Source organism: Mytilus galloprovincialis, chromosome 1 (genome assembly GCF_965363235.1).
Source record: "Mytilus galloprovincialis chromosome 1, xbMytGall1.hap1.1, whole genome shotgun sequence".
Taxonomy (NCBI): domain Eukaryota; kingdom Metazoa; phylum Mollusca; class Bivalvia; order Mytilida; family Mytilidae; genus Mytilus; species Mytilus galloprovincialis.
Window position 1 is genome coordinate 55463986 of NC_134838.1, and position 19425 is coordinate 55483410.

A 19425-nucleotide genomic window follows, 5' to 3' on the forward strand; every position below is an offset into this window, starting at 1 on the left:
AAATGTGACGCACAAGTAATTTTACATGAAATATTACAAAACAGTGTTAAATTATTTTCATTTACCTATGCATTATATGACAGAGGTTTTTTTAAAAGTGAGGATTTTCTAAAAATTGTTTAACATTTCACAGCGGTCTCATACTTTAACTTTGTTTAAACCTGTTTATGTGATTGAGTTAAGCCTTCCAATTGATATTTATAGTGTGTCTTTCTATGTTGTGATGTTATACTATTGTTTCAGAAAAGGGAGAAGGTTTGGTACCATTAAAACGTTTAATCCTGCTGCAAATATTTGCACCTGTCCGGAATCTTACAGTGGTTTTCGTCTGTTCATGTAGTTCATATGTGTTTCTCGTTTTTATATAGATTAGACCTTTGGTTTTCCCATTTGAATAGTTTTACACTAAGTATTTAAACAGAGTGCTAAAGTGAATATGTAATACTAAAAACTATCAATAAGAAAAGAAAAAAAACAGACAGAGAGAAATTTGATATTTAAACAAAACAAAAATCAAGATACCTTGACATATCTCAGGGTCTCTTATATCTCTATTGGGATCTTGAAAAAAGTATTCTTTGCATTCCTGACAATTCCTGCCTGTTGTGTTATGTTGGCAATCATCACACACACCACCACTGATCCTGCCAGAAAGTACAAACACTGCAGGGTCAAAATGACATTCTGTTGCATGATTGTTACAGTTACATTCTAAAAAGAAAAAAAGATGTATATATTTTTATAATTTTAATGTTCTTCAGTCATAATAGGGGGACACTTGCAAATATAAGTGTTACATAGCAAATAAATCATGTAAAAGCTTATGTCCAGCTGATAAAATAATCTTAATTCTGTTATTTGCATTTGAAATCATTCATGACATAAAAAATATGACAGTTTCAGACTTTTTTGAGATACTGCTCTCTATGTTGAAAATTATGAAGTCTCCTTGATTTCTGTTGAAAATGTGACAATTCCAATGACATAAGCTTAACACAATTAAAAGTGATCTTCTAGAATAAGTACTAACTCTGCAATGCAGGTGACACAATAAAACTTACTCTGACAGGCATTTGGTTTATTCTGTTGTGCAGGTTTCCATGGAAGGTCACTGTAAAAATCAAGACAGCGTTCACAATTGTCTCCTTGGGTATTATGTGTACACACACATTTACCATGCACCTGAAATAATCAAATATGATATTCTTGTTTGTGTCTGATGAAACTAATTTTATTTGCATTACATCACAACATTTGCTGAATTTTAAAAATTACAGGTTTTTTAAAAACAGCTGTAGACTGCAAAGTTTATGATACTGAACCAGTTCCTTTTTTAATGATTCAGATAGATTAAGTTTATTACAATCATATTTTATAGTAGTTTGAATAAATTTTACTAACTTGAACTATAATTCTTTTAGGAATATAACAGCTGTATCATTCCCTTGAAATTTGACAGCTTTTGAAACTTTACAGGATTGAATTTCTGAACCATGTTAACAGAGTAAGTTGTTAATTTAATTTGGACTTCTTTGTTTAGGGATTGCAACTGTAGCAGATACAAATAGCTGGTGCTTCAGGTACAGTAATTTGTGAAAACAGAAAACTAATACAATTTAGTCATATATACTCTAAGATAAATACCATATTGCCTTGATTTTCTTTGCCCTTGTACTTATCAATAGGCACACATTGTGAGGCATGACCATAACAGCTACAACTTCCTCTGACAATCATTTCATACATTGCATAGTAATACTTTTCTTTTATTTCTAGTCTATTGTCAACCAAAGTGTCACCTTCAATAAAAAAAAAACAATTTTAAGCTTCTAGTATGGCTGCCAGTATTACTGTATTGTTTATCATATAATGTGTCTATCTAATTTTGTAAGGATCATAAGGTTTTTTCTGCACATGGGTATCATAAATTATCAGATGTGAGCCACAACATTTAGCCTTCTAAATGAGTGAGCTCAGCAAACAAGCAAAAAAGCTTCACATTGTAATGAGCAGCTTATACTTTGCTATTTCTCATACACAGAAATCCCACTGATTTCTTTTTAAGCTTTAATTATGGTCTATTTTCCCTTGATTAAACAATTTTAATGGTTGAAGAAAGTGAGATAAAAACTTCTCCACACACAATATGACATTGCTGATAACTTCTCCTCAGACATTATGACGTCATTGATAAAGTTCTACTTGCATTTAAACGTTTATTACTGAACAAGAAAAGAGACACAGGCTGATGTTTAGTACCAGCTTTTCTGTTTATGATCATGATTGAATTTTTGTTGGATAGGGGTTCAAATTAACATTTGGTACTGGAAGGTCCAGGACCTTTAACACTACTTGAAATATTTCCCAACTCAGTAAGATACAAAATAAATGTGCTTTTGGTGTTAGGTTAATTTAACTTTATTTAATTGTCAAAATCACTGTTGTTTAACATGTTTAATGATAAATGTAATTGTCTTGTATATAGATTCAAATAATTTTTTTTTTGTAGTTGGGAGGGTGTCACTGTGGGTAGTTGTGTTGTCTCAACCATTGGTAATTAATTACTAATTATACCATTATATTAAACAGTTCAAATGCAAAGCTGTTTCAGTGTATCATATCTAGTTGCACTATAGTGTGTTAACATTGTGTGAGGGAATTCGACGTTTGATGTACCACTGTTCACTCCAGTGCAATTTATGACAATACCACTGCATCAATCAGAATTATTTTTTTTGCAGTGTTTTAAAAATTGATTTTGCTTTGTTGTCGCGTATTATTTGTGAAACATTCAATGTTTTAAAAAGGCGAATTTTCTTTACAAAGTCAATGATTATGTTGACTTTTGAAGGCCAAACTTTCTACAGCCTTAAATACGCTAATGAAAGATCCAAAAACTATACCAATACATAACGACATGATTATGAAATTATAACAAATCTATTGGTTAACTAATTTTTACTCGTTATTGCAAAATAATGAACTTAATATATCTGACATTTTCTCCCTACCCAGTTTACCCCTATACATTTTTATGATGTGGACTGGTCATTGTTATTGAATTTGATTGGATTAAGTTGTTATTAGTTTACCTTCAAACTTGTTTATGCTTTTCATACATGACTATTGATTAATTAGAACGTGCATGAATGTGACCGGTAACTAAAATGACCTTCAAACTGGACACTGGACGAGTCAATATTATGTTTTATCAATGAAAGTTAAGGTATGAAAGGTAAGAATTGCCACTTATTCGATTTTCTCAAAATTTTCGGAATATACAGTTGGAAAGGTTATTCTTTAAAAGCCTATTGTGAAGAGTAAAGAGAAAGTTTACAAATAATACGTTTTGTTCCATTAAACAAGTCATTTTCGTAAGAGAAATACCGAAATATATTTTACGCACGACTACGGCAGGTAAAATTATTATTTATCATAATAAAAAAAAGCATTTTTCAGTCTCATTGGAATATGTTGATTACAATTAATCCCAAACTTAAGAAGTAAGTAACTAAAGTCAAAATATGTCCGATCTGCCTATTTATTCACATCAAAAGTCAATACGATCGTTTTAAAGTCAATTTCGTCTACCTCACAAAATCTTGTTAGGCACTATAGTACTATTATCATATATCAGTTCCTGTGTGAAAATAAAGTAAGAAACTTCCAGATTTTTACTGGCCCTTCAAACATTGTCAAAATTGAAATGAAATTACCTCTTGGAATTGTAGTAATATGCTTACACTATAAAAAAAAATCTTCATGTAATATCAACATTTATTAATGATAAAGAAAATTACTGTCACATTTTATTGGATTTTAACATGAAAATTTGTGAACTTAAAGTAATTTTGAGTTTCTATATAAAATATTTCCTACTTTTTCTACCTCAGTGTTCTCCCCAGGCCCTTAAAGGACCGCGGGATAATTTTTTACCGTGGTGGTATCCTTCTTGCTGGGATGTATAATTTTTCACCGTGGTGCTAAAATTTTCAGTAAAAAAAATCATAAATTGGAAAACCTTTCCATGGGGTATTAAATTTCAGATGAAAATTGACCAGTTCAAACCAGGACCACCACTAATTTGAACCACTGTATGGTGTATGGAATATGTGACATAATACTTGTAATAAAATCTATAACTTAAAGAATTCCAACAAGGGTTCAAATTAGCGGTGGTCCGAGGTTCGCGACCTTCCACTTTTGCAATCGGACTTTCATTTTGGTTACTAGCTACGTCCGACGGACCTTTGATATCCAAGAAAATATAAATTAACTTTGCCAAAATTTCCAAACGATCTCAAAATGTATTTTCATCTTCATTACTAATGACAGCGATGTTCGAAAATCGACAACAAGTAATTTGAAAATCCGAGTAAAATCGTATTTGACTGACAAAAACAACATTGAAAAACAATCGAGCCATAAACCGGAAATGAAGACAATTATAATACCGGATCCGATTCCGGGTGCGGATAAGGCTAATTCCGGGTTTGCCAATCAACTTAAATGAAAAAATAATAATTCCCGGCAGGTGACAAAATACATCTATGCCGATGAATTATAAATACCAGAATTGAAGACCAAATGATATATTGAAAAGATCATTTTATATCTATTTAAGCTACACTGAAGTTAAAGATATATGGACCATAATTTGGTATTCGGCCTTTGGTTTCTTTTTGTATCCTTTTTTATAACTTCTAAAACTTTAACTTTTATTCTGTGGGTTGTGTTGGTGTTAGAATAGTATTAATGGAACAATTGAGTTTTTCAAGAAAAAATTAATACATTTTGATTCACCGTTTACGTGACAGGAAACCAAACAGGAAACCAATCTTTATTTTCTTTATTTTGCACAATATATTTCAAAAGACATAAATGAACACCAATACTAGTGTTACTTGCTTCATGTTAATATTTAAAATCTATTTTCAATGTTAAATTAAAGATTTTTTTAAACGCGACAGGAAACCATAAGAAACCGAAAGCATTTTTTTAGTTTTATTTTATTGCAAAATCTGCTTAAAATAATCTGAACAGTATACTTTTTCTTAAAATCCATCTTAAATGTAACAGTATTATAAAACTCCTAAATATGTGCTTGTTTTGAAAACAATTAGTACAATTTATTCAGAAATTTCCATATTTTCTTCATTGATACAGGATACCATAATCGTTGTATCTTGATGTTTTAGCCAAAAAAATGTATTTATATTTGGTTTTGAAATTCCAGTTATATACAATTTATTCCAAATCATTGGCAATGTAAAATTCTTTAAATCCAGTAAAGAAAAAAACTTTTAACTTGTAATTAAAATCTTTAAAATAGGCACCATGTTATATTTGTGACCTGTACACCATCTACATGGTTTCCACATTTTAACCTACTTTAGTGGGCTAAAATCAATAAAGTACTTCCTTTCAAGTCATGCATGGTAAAAGTTTACTTTTCCTTTGACAAGTTTATTGCGTTTCTGAAAAGTGTTTGCAGAACATGAATAAAAAAAAATAATTAAAAAGTGACAAAGATACCAACTTTGTACATTCCAAGTGTAACGGTATATTAACATGTATTTTTTATTAAATTATCTTTATTCACCTAAAATATCCAGTAATATTTACTGCTGAAGCAAAATCAATCCAACGAGCATCGGCACAATGATAAGAGATGTAATGTCGATTGAATTTTCCAAGGACCCTTTACATCTTTATCCGGAAACGAAGTGTGTTATAACGTCTGTCAAATCTGAAATCGATTTTGTCAAGTCATTGGGCATTTATTTTCACACAAGATCGTATGTAACATTATGCACATAGGAAAAATAATAGACCCCCGGCGCAATCTCTTTGAAAATTGTATTTTCCTTTTATAAACAAGACGAAACAAGTCTACAGATTATGTTTGCTAACATCCCGTTGGAAACAAAAACAATGTTTAGACCTAGTATTTCATATATCCGGCCGTAAGGGCGTGATCACATGTTAGTCACATGTTTCCGTATGACTGGAAATGATTAAAACTTAACGACAAAAACAATTTTAATAAAAAAAGGAAATAACTGGACTTCTGTTTCGTGTGAAATGTAACGCATAACGATAACGTCATTTTCTAACTTAATTATTACAAAGAACAAAACTAGAATGTAAATCATCTCTGATTTACCTGTTTGAACATCTCGCGAGAGTTCATATTTGCATATTGTTATAAAGAATTCTATTACAACAAAGCAGATTACATCATCTAAAATTTGCGTTACGAAATTGGAAACCAAAGTAACGCTAGTGTTCTTACACCTGCTACAGAAATACTTATAGTTCTCCGCATTTTCTTCTGACTATTCTTATTGGTCGATGTTCTTTATTATTTGAAAGCAAAAGTTACGAATTTGCCGGTGACGATTATCTATAAATCAGTCAGCGTTATGCACTTCGGAAGCGAAAAGTAACGCGAGAAACGACACAAAAATACGGTCGTATTATCTTTGAAATTTGTTAATTTCAATTTTTTTTCTAGGGAAGAGTAGCATACACTTGTATGTTGATAAAAATAAAGGCATCTGTAGATGTAGTTACAACTTTTCTTACAGTAATACACATTTTTATCACTTTTCTATCGTTATAGGAAACGAGCCCAATAGTAAATTATGGTCCATATATAGAATCGTTTAAATATTATTTATCGTACTCTAATAGCACTATTAAGTACACAGAAATTGGCTTAATATTCAGTCACAAGAGTGCACACGCTGAAATGTCTCGCCTTCTATACTAATCATTGATATTATGTTGATAGTCCTAAGTATAAAGCTAAGCTTTAATACAACTGTCACATAAACTTAACATTAACCAAGATAACTAAACAAAGACCAATGAACCTTGAGAATGAGGTCATGGTCAGATGAACCATGCCAGGCAGACATGTACAACTAACAATGCTTCTATACAACATATATAGTTGACCTATTACTTATAGTTTAAGAAAAATAGACCAAAACACAAAAACTTAACACTGTGTAATGAACCGTGAAAATGAGATCACGGTCAAATAAAACCTGCGCGACAGACATAAAGATCATAAAATATTTCCATACACCAAATATAGATGACCTATGGCATATAGTACTAGATAAAAAGACCAAAACTCAAAAACTTAACTTTGACCACTGAACCATGAAAATGAGGTCAAGGTCACATGACATCTGCCCGCTAGATAGGTACACCTTACAATCATTCCATACAACAAATATAGTAGACCTATTGCATATAGTATGAGAAAAACAGACCAAAACACAAAAATTTAACTATAACCACTGAACCATGAAAATGAGGTCAAGGTCAGATGACACCTGCCAGTTGGACATGTACACCTTACAGTCCTTCCATACACCGAATATACTAGCCCTATTGCTTGTAGTATCTGAGATATGGACTTGACCACTAGACCACTAAAACTTAACCTTGTTCACTGATCCATGAAATTAGGTCGAGGTCAAGTGAAAACTGTCTGACAGACATGAGGACCTTTCAAGGTACGCACATATCAAATATAGTTATCCTATAACTTATAATAAGAGAGAATTCAACATTACAAAAAATCTGAACTTTTTTTTCAAGTGGTCATTGAACCATGAAAATGAGGTCAAGGACATTGGACATGTGACTGACGGAAACTTCGTAACATGAGGCATCTATATACAAAGTATGAAGCATCCAGGTCTTCCACCTTCTAAAATATAAAGCTTTTAAGAAGTTAGCTAACACCGCCGCCGCCGGATCACTATCCCTATGTCGAGCTTTCTGCAACAAAAGTTGCAGGCTCGACAAAAAACTGATAACAACGCAGACAGGGAATTCCGGAAACTAGTCATTTTACCCAACATCATAAAATTACAGAAATTCTTGATTTTAAGAATTGAGATAAAGTCTTGGTCTTGAATGAAAAAGCAATAACTGACAAGTAATTTGGTGTGTTCTAAAACGGATAGAGTGCAAAAACATTTAATGAAAAGTAAATTGTAGATCCGAGAAGGTTAGGATTATGAAAATTTTTCGTATAAAATGCCAAATATTTAAAAGGACTGCTAAAGCATGCAGACTTACACTCGTAAATATTGTTTTTCAATATTTTAAGAATCTAATTCACTTAATTATACTGCCTAAAAGAAGAGATACGCCTAGTTCCCTTTGCCTGAAAAACATGTTGTAATTTTATAATTTTCAAGTAATTTCTGAAATAAACGTCAATTTTACAAAAACTGCACTGTACGATTTTGTGACGACCAGGCAAAAATCAAAGTTAAATCATTATTCTTTCATTTAAAAAAGAAATTAGCCGTATCTTAGGTGGGTGCATTAAAGTCCTTCACTAGAAGTCTTTTTCAAATATTACACTCGCCTATATAAAACAATTACCTAAAGTGTGCAAATCTGTAAAATTAACTCTCAAATTGGTTAGTTTAAGCAAGTCTTGAACTTTTGGGTTGTATGGATCTTCTATTGGAATGAATGGTGGGAGTACCCTGAAAATTACCTGAAAAACATTCAAAAAAACAAATAAATATACCAGTATATGAAACCAAACATTCTATTTCTCAATCACAGGCATTAATGGAGTCAAACTATCAAGATATTCACTGTACAGTCTTCATTTCTTCAGAAACACCCAATTAATAAATATAGCATGATGTTTAAATTTAATTGAAAACAGTTTTTTTTTCATATCTATAAATAGTTGTGTTCCTGAATTTGAGGTGCATAAGGATTTGTACTGCATGTGATAATTTTTCCCATTGGAAGACCCCTTGGAAGTTAATAGTTATGACATGTGTAATAAAATATAGACATAACAGTTATTGGTCAGCACAACTTAATACAGATATTAAAATGGCTTTACATGACTGCTGTCAAACATGATATCAATTATCTTCTGCTAATTCATGATCAGTGTCTGAATATTGTGTCAGCATTAAAAATAGATCTGACCCATTTTGAATCAATATTGTTTAAAGCATTTAAAATTTGCTATTGTGCAGAATAGATGTCCAGTGGACAATAAAGGATACTTAGATTCTCTTAATTACAGATATTAATACAAAATTTAATTCTTAGAATGAATTAAATCTCAAAGTGCTATATCATACCCGTGTCCATTGGCAAAAATATATATTTAACACATATTGATGTCATAATCATTTATAGGGAAAATATAATTTTAAAATAAAACTGAACTCATACTGCACAATATTTCATGCTTTACATTTATCCAAGAAATTAAGATGGTCAAAAGTTGTAAGAAAACATTTATACATGCTTAGGAAAGAATTCTGTGCTGTCTGAATAAAGTAATAATAATGAGGATCTTGAATACAAACAATAATTCTCTGGCACTTCCCCAAAACAACAGAAATTATTGCACAGATGAAAACAATTTGGAACCGCCCTTGAATTGTTTGTATAGTGTATATATTTGTAATTACAGGTTATATATATATATATATATATATATATTCTACTTTGGAAATAAGGAAAATTTAATATGGAAATCATTGCAATGGCTGTGAGTCAAAACTAAGCAATTTTTTTTAGAACACAAAATATTACAGAAAGTAATTGAGACCACAAAGAGGCATATCTACTGTACAACATCTAATTAGCAATATATGCATATTATACTTTGTTAAAAGTAACTAAAGGCTTCTGAGAGGCCAAATCAACAGAACTTACCCTGGTACTTTTTAACATTTAGACAGAAATTCTCATTCTCAATTCATGTCTGTCAGCCAATGAAGCTCAGAAACCTTAAGTCGTCACAACCTAAGATCTTCAACAATGCTGACAAATTCATGTGCCAAATATTAAGGTCAAATTTGACCTTCAAACTTACACCTTGTTAGGAAATGTCAATATTTAACTCTATAAACTTGTGACCCTGAATAGTCGAAAATGTTTGAGCAACTTTTCACCAAGGAGATTTAATTATGAAGCAGTGTTTATTTTCCAGGATAAAGATACTGATCCATTTCAGCCAGGCACTACTCACATGACACCAGGTGACATCCATTTGTACCAAGTGACCTCCCAATCCTTACACTAAAGTTGATTTACAAAATTCCAGTATTTTTGAAGGTTGATTGATAAATCAGGGGTTTAATTTAACCTCTGTCTGAATGTCACCTAAGTTTTCAAAAATCTAACTAAACCCATAGGTAAAATTCAGTTAACTAACAATCATTTATGTAGATTAATGTCATGGCAATTTTTTCAGTCAGAAAATATTCTAATAGTTAATATATATGAAATCTAATTTTCATAACATCTTTTTCAAATGTACCTATTAAAAAGAAAATATGGAAGAAGTTTTTACCTCTCCTTCTGTAGATGGGGCTACATCTGAATAAGAATCATCACAAATTATATCTTCCAGTGTTTTAGGAGGCCATCTTTTAACTCCCGGAAATGATGCCACACAATCTTCAGCAAAATACCTATAGACTCTCCAAGTTTTTCCTCTGTCATATGATCTTTCTATTAACATTGCTTTGGGTCTAAAGGTTTTAAATGTCATTATCAAATGGGTAAAATGAAACTCTGCTTCTAAATCAAGCTGTATAGAGACTTGCTGCTTTCCAGCTTCTGCTTGCCACCAGCGTGTATACCTATTTCCATAAGACCATACAATGTTTGTTATATTATGACTCTCTCTTTCATATCTAGAATCACATACAAAACACTTAGCATCTTCTTCTAAATGACTAACTATGCAATAACGTTCAGGACTGTTTAATCCACATGTTGATGTGGAAGACAAGGAGTCCTCACGACCTATTAACAAATCTCCAGTTGCAGGATAACAACTGCCTTGTTCACATCGAGGCTGACGTATACTCTGCAAAACAATACCTGAAAGAAAACAAAGCAACAAATGGAATAACAAGTCATATAAAGAAATGTTTAAGTCACCAACCAGTTAGGTTGATAAATAAAGTCTTTTAAATTTGTTGCTAAATGCAAAATTTGACTGCTATATAATTTTACTATCATCTAGTCATCCACTGATAAGTGTAATTGTTATGCATATAGCATACAAAATTTGATTAAAAGTTGAACCTAGCAGTATATATTATAAATCATCACTACTGTATCTCACACCTTACTCTGTATCTTATTAACATGTATGTACTTAAACTTAATCAATAGGGAATAATGAGGAAAAGCTTGAATGAACTGTACTTGATAGCTATCAAAGGTACCAGGATTATAATTTAGTACGCCAGACATGCGTTTCGTCTACATGAGACTCATCAGTGACGCTCATATCAAAATATTTATAAAGCCAAACAAGTACAAATCTAAAGAGATACTATACAAGTCAGAAGTCTCTTTAACCATTAAAGATCTCACTTTTCCAGACTTTCATAAGCAATATCCAGCATGTCTAGTTGCCCATGCTTTCAAACAAGTGGCTTTTATCATTGGAAATTTTCCATTTTAATTTTATAACAAGTTGATAAAATGGCAATTTCTCATCTAAAAGTAGAGAAATTAAAAGATATTTATTTCTAAAGAACCCAAATGAAAGCTTTGACTTTGAAGAATATTAATGGGGATAAACTATTTTGAAGGAATGGTATTCAAAATTTAAAACAAATCAACTATGACTAAAATCCATATTATATTGATATTAACTGCAAGGCTCAGCTACATAAAGCTGGCCATGGAGATTAATTAACCAAAAAGCAACAAGTATGCATCTAGTAAGCATTAATAAACATTTGGTTAGATCACCTTTATTACACATATATACTATAATATATTTAATGCAACTGCATTATTTCAATTTATTGATTAAATTCGCTTTTAAAAAGAGACAGTATCAATGATACAGCTGCACAAATGCGGTAACTGTATAGATATCAATGAAAAATATATTTCAGATCATTTTCAGGACTCTTTGACCTTTTTGAAGAAGCAAAATATTTATTTTTTTCAGACTTCAGTAAGACCAGATCTCATTTATTACAAGAATGGTCAAGGTCAATAACTGAAACCTTTGAACATTCGTTTACAAATATGAAAAGTAATAATTATTAATAACTTTGATTTCACTTAAGTGTTCAAATTGAGTCCATTTCAAATGAACCTGGCACTCTTTTTTAAAAGATTTTATAAATCAATTGTCAGAATTATTAAACATTAAAAAGTATTGTAAGTAAATTGGTAATGTTTTATAAAAAGAGTTTATAATAGTTGTTATAGAAATTTTTCAAATTCCTCCCAAATTTTTAATGTTATCAACTGAAATGCCATTGTTACACAAACAAAGGCATTTAATGAAATTTGATTAGTACATTACAAAAAAAGAATTTAATACGTTAGAATACAAATGGCAATTACAAGTCACAAGTATGTCATTGTAAAAACCAACCCAAACGTTATAGCGCACCGAGCAAATGATTACTTCTCCTCTTCTTCCTATCAATTTCTAAAGAGAAGTCTGCTGGCCGGACACCCTATGATTCTGAAGAAGTGAGAGCCTTGCATTGTTTAACTCAAATTTCTCCGTTCATTTGTTCATAATATTTAATCTCTAGACTACTGATGAAATAACATCTGTAATTCAAAGCAGGAACCTCAATCATATTTTCTTAGCTGGGTTTTTTTCAATAACACTTTTAATTTATCTAATTATTAAAATGCCTTAATTGTGTTAGTAGATAAGTTGCCTCATGTCTGTAAAAGAGATCAGTCAGTGCATCATTGATAAGGGGTTGTTAAAGGCAATGACCTCTGACCAGCATCTGTTGTTTAAATTTAGAGGCAAAATAAAATATGTAGATGTTACCCATGAACATACTATACATGCATGTACAAAATGTACTACTAAATAACTATGTTTTATAAGCTAAATAGTTAACTTGGAGAGATTTTTTAGGGGAAATGTTTAATTGATATTAAAACTAGAGAAAAATATTATCTGTTTGATTTCTAAATGAAATAAAATATGGCCTTCCAAATACTTTTTGATCCCTTACATCACTGAAGAGACATTAATTGTCGAAATCCGGATATGGTGCAAAAAAATTAGCATCTCATGTTGTGGTTTACCATCTTTGCTGCAAGTTTATTGTTTTCTACTTGGTATTAAATTAATATCGAGATCCGTTTTTTTATACCTAGGCAAATGTCAATGGTAGTCATCAGGGTTGAAGAACATCAGTTATTCAACCTGTTAGTCAAATGAGTTTTGTTAAAATATATTTTTTCACTCTTTTGAAAATGTTGTTTGTGCTGTATTTAGACCCCTCTACTAAGAAATTTGTTACATGCACACATATAAAAATTGCAGTTTTTATCCAACGTAGGTTTTTACGTTGTTTTCAATTTAGACTTGTAATATATATATATATATATATAATTTGTCTAAACATCAACCCAAAAATGTTAGATCTGTAAATTTGCTGGCGCAAATTTTTTGTTCTTCCCTCGGAGGGATTTGAACCCATGCTACTGAGATATCGTGACACCAAATCGCCTGCACTGTAGCCGTCCCGCTAGACCAAACAACCACCTGGGCTTCACAATAATAAAGCTTTCAGTGGTCGTGTGTTACCTTTCCTCGTCAGTTTTAATCTAGCGTCGTACTACAGTACATGATATATAAGGCATGGAAATGTTATATATCCATAATCTATATAGTCAGGTTGTCGCTTTGACACATTCCCCATTTCCATTCTCAATTTTATATAAAGGCTAAAAATTTCATAATTATAAAATTATTGGTATATAAATACATAAAAGAAGAATGTGTCAACTGGATATACATGTACATGAATCAATGCATAACTAGGGTGTAATAAGTCTTCAGCCTCTTATTTTCTAGATTGCCTGTCAACGGAATATTTATAACAAAATTATAACATGACTGAGATAAGTTTTAAACAAATTTTGTCTCTCCTCAATAAATTTGGTATACCTGTTAACAGTTAAATTCTATTCTTTTCTCTCAAATTACTATACCTGCTCATTAACTATGACAGTAAGCAACAATGCAAAGATTAAGAATATGTCACACAGTTTTTATTCAGGGTAGTGAAGCTTTCTCATGTTCAGAAATTTAATATTTTATGATGTATGAATGGTGTCCAAACAGTAAGGACATTAGCTCCAGAAATATGAGATTTTTATTTACTGATCAATTATACATTTCAATTGTCCTTTTAGCTTTAATAAATGAGAAATAAATGTAGAGTACTAAGCAGTACAATTTAGTTTTCTTCTCTAGTCAATCTAAAGTTTATGTACTACAAATGTAATGTACTCTGCTACATTCTGTTAGTGCCTGTCCAAAGCCCAGAGTCTGTAGATCAGGGGTTGTTTTTCTTAAATTGTTTTGTTATAAATTAGGCTGTCAGTGTTCTCAATTGACTTGTTTCATATTCATTTTGGACCTTTCATATAGCCAATTATAAAGTATGGGGTTTTCTCATTGTTAAAGAAAATATGAAAAATTGTGTAGCCTATAAATGGGTACATGTTCATCCACTTTTATATTTAATATTTGCTAGTGAGTTGTCTCATTGGCAATCATACCTTATTTCCACATTTACAGGCCTGTATGATCAAACATGCATTTTGATGGATGCTTAACTATCTGTACAAATGTGCTATTTCATAAACCAATTGTGTTCACAGATGTCCATATAACTGAGTATTCATAATCAAGATTATATTCTTTCAAAGTTTAGCGGTTTTATTGATAAACATGAGAGGGAAAAGAAAAGAAATGTAACAACTAATAAGATTTTGAAAAGAAAATTTGTGTACAAATCATAATATACATGTATTAGTTTCTGTATACAAAATTTTGTTTCTTCTTTTTATTTGTATCATTTGGTTTCTAAGACTGGATGATATGGACTTTGCTTAATAGCTGTATTTTGACATTGGACTGAATCCAAAAAAAAAACAGATGCTCTGCAGGGTGCAGCTTTATACAACCGCAGAGGTCGAACCCTGAACAGTTGGGGCAAGTATGGACACAACATTTAAGCTGGATTCAGCTCTAAATTTGGATTGTGATTAAATAGTTGACACAGCATAGGTTTCTGACACAGAATGAATGTGGTCTAATGAACTTAAAATATTTTTTTTGCATTTGAGCAATTCACTATGCTGTTGAATAATAATCCTCTCAAAAAAATGTTTGAAGAATTTTTTTTTTTTTATTTATGAAATCTGAAATGAGAAAAATTTAACCCCCCCCCCCATTTTTTTTTTCACATCCCCCTTTCCCTTTTTCCAAAACTGATCTCAATTCAAATTCCTAATGGAGTTTGCAACAATAACTACTCATTTAAATACATCATAAAATATTAAAATGTAAAATAAAGTGCTTGTTATCACTGAATGGTAAAGATTGTTTTAATTTATCAGTTGGTAGTAAAAGTGAATATACATTGTATATTGTATAAAACAATGATTTAAGTTGATTCAACTACTATTCTGGACAAAGAAAGATAACTCCAATCAATTGAAAATTTCTTGCTATTGCACAATACTGTGCAATTAGATATTTCTTGCTATTGCGCAATACTGTGCAATTGAAAATATTTGCTATTGCACAATTGAAGATTTCTTGCTATTGCGCAATACTGTGCAATTGAAAATTGCTTGCTATTGCACAATACTGTGCAATTGAAGATTTCTTGCTATTGCTGAATACTGTGCAATTGAAAATTTCTTGCTATTGCACAATACTTAATATAATAATTTTGGATCCTGATTTGAACCAACTTGAAAACTGGGCCCATAATCAAAAATCTAAGTATATGTTTAGATTCAGCATATCAAAAAAGCCCAAGAATTCAATTTTTGTTAAAATCAAACTAAGTTTAATTTTGGACCCTTTGGACTTTAATGTAGACCAATTTGAAAACGGGACCAAGAATTAAGAATCTACATACACAGTTAGATTTGGCATATCAAAGAACCCCAATTATTCAATTTTTGATGAAATCAAACAAAGTTTAATTTTGGACCCCGATTTGGACCAACTTGAAAACTGGGCCAATAATCAAAAATCTAAGTACATTTTTAGATTCAGCATATCAAAGAAGCCCAAGGATTCATTTTTTGTTAAAATCAAACTAAGTTTAATTTTGGACCCTTTTGACCTTAATGTAGACCAATTGGAAAACGGGACCAAAAATTAAGAATCTACATACACAGTTAGATTCGGCATATCAAAGAACCCCAATTATTCAATTTTTGATGAAATCAAACAAAGTTCAATTTTGGACCTTTTGGGCCCCTTATTCCTAAACTGTTGGGACCAAACCTCCAAAAATGAAACCTAACCTTCCTTTTATGGTCATAAACCTTGTGTTTAAATTTCATAGATTTCTATTTACTTATACTAAAGTTATGGTGCAAAAACCAAGAATAATGCTTATTTGGGCCCCTTTTTGGCCCCTAATTCCTAAACTGTTGGGACCAAAACTCCCAAAATCAATCCCAACCTTCCTTTTGTGTTCATAAAACTTGTGTTTAAATTTCATTGATTTCTATTAACTTATACTAAAGTTATTGTACGAAAACCAAGAATAATGCTTATTTGGGCCCTTTTTTGGCCCCTTATTCCTAAACTGTTGGAACCAAAACTCCCAAAATCAATCCCAACCTTCATTTTGTGGTCATAAACCTTGTGTCAAATTTCATAGATTTCAATTTACTTGAACTAAAGTTATAGTGCGAAAACCAAGAAAATGCTTATTTAGGCCCTTTTTGGTCCCTAATTCCTAAAATGTTGGGACCAAAACTCCCAAAATCAATCCCAACCTTCCTTTTGTGGTAATAAACCTTGTGTTAAAATTTCATAGATTTCTATTCACTTTTACTAAAGTTAGAGTGCGAAAACTAAAAGTATTCGGACGACGATGACGACGCAAGACGACAACGACGCCAACGTGATAGCAATATACGACGAAAAATTAAAATTTTTGCGATCGTATAAAAATCTAAATACATGGTTAGATTCAGCATATTGAAGAACCCCATATATTCATTTTTTGTTGAAATCAAACAAAGTTTAATTTTTGACCCTGATTTGGACCAACTTGAAAACTGGGCCTTAATCAAAAATCTAATGAAATTTTTAGATTCAACATATCAAAGAACCCAAAGAATTCAATTTTTGTTAAAATCAAACTAAGTTTAATTATGGACCCTTTGGACCTTAATGTAGACCTATTTGAAAACAGGAACAAAAATTAAGAATCAAAATACACAGTTAGATTTGGCATATCAAAGAACCCCAATAATTCATTTTTTGGTGAAATAAAACAAAGTTTAATTTTGGACCCTTTTGGCCCCTTATTCCTAAACTGTTGGGACCAAAACTCCCAAAATCAATCCCAACCTTCCTTTTGTGGTCATAAACCTTGTGTTAAAATTTCATAGATTTCTATTTACTTATACTAAAGTTATTGTGCAAAAACCAAGAAAAATGCTTATTTCGGACCTTTTTTGGGCCCCTAATTCCTAAACTTTTGGGACCAAAACTCCCAAAATCAATCCCAACCTTCCTTTTGTGGTCATAAACCTTATTTTAAAATTTCATAGCTTTCTATTAACTTATACTAAAGTAATTGTGCGAAAACCAAGAAAAATGCTTATTTAGGCCCTTTTTGGCCCCTAATCCATAAACTGTTGGGACCAACACTCTCAAAATCAATCCCAACCTTCCTTTTATGGTCATAAACCTTGTAATTAATTTCATAGATTTCTATTTACTTATACTAAAGTTATAGTGCGAAAACCAAATGTCTTTGGACAATGATGACGACGCCGCCAACGTAATACCAATATACGACCAAAAAATTTTCAATTTTTGCGTTGGTATAAAAATATGCCAGATACTATCAGCTGCTGGAAAATAGGGTCAGTAGGTCATCAATTTTGATTTATGCATCTGTCAACAAATAATTCAACTGTAATTACCAAAGCTCAAATAATGATACAACCTACCTTTCCCTGTCCCAACCTTAGGCAATGGCATGGCAATGGCATGGCAAAGGCTAAGGTAAACCCCCAAAACTAATTCAAGTCATCCTTCTAGCTCCTTGTATTTAATTACATCCTAGAAAAGGTAAGCCCTTCAAAATATACATATCCATGCATGAATTCACAAAATTCATGCAAATTTTTCAGATTTATCCTCATCTTCAACCTTTCATCTCAGTAGCTGTAATCAAGAGCTGTCAAATCTGATATAAAGACACAGGCATCAGTCCAGGAAGTTATCCACTGATGATAAGTATTATCATGATTAACAAGAATATTAACTGTAGCATATTATATAACTCTTTTTTATGAGTTAACAACACAACTTACCTTGAAATACAGATGAAATCACAATTATCTGTAATAATTTCGGCACCATCGCTGACATCTGTTTTTCAAATTTCTATCAATTCCATATACCTCAAATTCAGAGTAAATCTGCAGGTGACTGTATTTTTAATAATACTCAATATTGAAAAGTATACTGCCACATATAACTACTGTTTAAGGTTCTCTTGTTGATGTTTCAGTGCTTCATGTGTATCTACTGTGTACAACAACCTGACAACAGAAATTGTCTTACAGTAGATAGAATAATTAATATTTATTAGTAAAAAAACATAACTTACTACTTGTAAGTGGACATGCTGAAATAATATACCAAAAATTTGAAGGCACTTATGGCAGGGTTTCTAAAAGGAATCTATTGTCAGGACAAGGCTGCTTTTTTTAAACATTTTTACTAATAGAAAATAATTTTCTGGACAGGAGTCCTGGACATTCAAAAACAAATTTCCTTATCACGGGCACATTTTTCAAGCCATAAAAGTGAAATGAGAAGTAATTATGACATGTACATTGTAAATGTATGACAGTATTGGATTAAAGTCTGTATACTAATATTTATACTATAACCACCATAAGATTTGGAATAGATTATCTTTGTGGACTGTTCCTTTGGTGTCTTCCCAATTGTCCCACTTTTTGAATTTACAGGTAAAAAAGTAATTAAATTTTGTGGGACAATCAGGAAGATGTTTGTGGGAATTTTAAAATGTGGGACAATCGGGAAGTGTTTTGATAGTGATTGATTTGTGTGAAAAGTGTGTAGCAGTTAATTACAGGCTACCAGACTAATCAATGTCACTTATAAAAGATGAAAAAACAAGAATGTGTCCCCAGTACACGAATGCCCCACTCGCACTATCATTTTCTATGTTCAGTGGACCGTGAAATTGGGGTAAACCCTCTAATTTGGCATAAAAATTAAAAAGATCATATCATAGGGAACATGTATACTAAGTTTGAAGTCGATTGGACTTCAACTTCATCAAAAACTACCTTGACCAAAAACTTTAACCT

General features: G+C 31.4%; 1 protein-coding gene across 1 annotated transcript in view; it reads right to left on the minus strand.

Annotated features, from left to right (window-relative positions):
- LOC143079161 (laminin subunit beta-2-like) overlaps window positions 1–19425 on the minus strand; it is an 82253-nt gene that overhangs the window by 54935 nt on the left and 7893 nt on the right. The window contains exons 2-7 of the mRNA XM_076254388.1: window positions 18394–18624; window positions 10367–10902; window positions 8416–8533; window positions 1645–1799; window positions 1062–1182; window positions 523–711 (exon numbers count right to left, since the gene is read on the minus strand). Of these exons, the coding sequence (XP_076110503.1) occupies window positions 523–711; window positions 1062–1182; window positions 1645–1799; window positions 8416–8533; window positions 10367–10902; window positions 18394–18451 (1177 nt within the window). The 5' untranslated portion in view covers window positions 18452–18624. The remainder of the gene's footprint in view (window positions 1–522; window positions 712–1061; window positions 1183–1644; window positions 1800–8415; window positions 8534–10366; window positions 10903–18393; window positions 18625–19425) is intronic.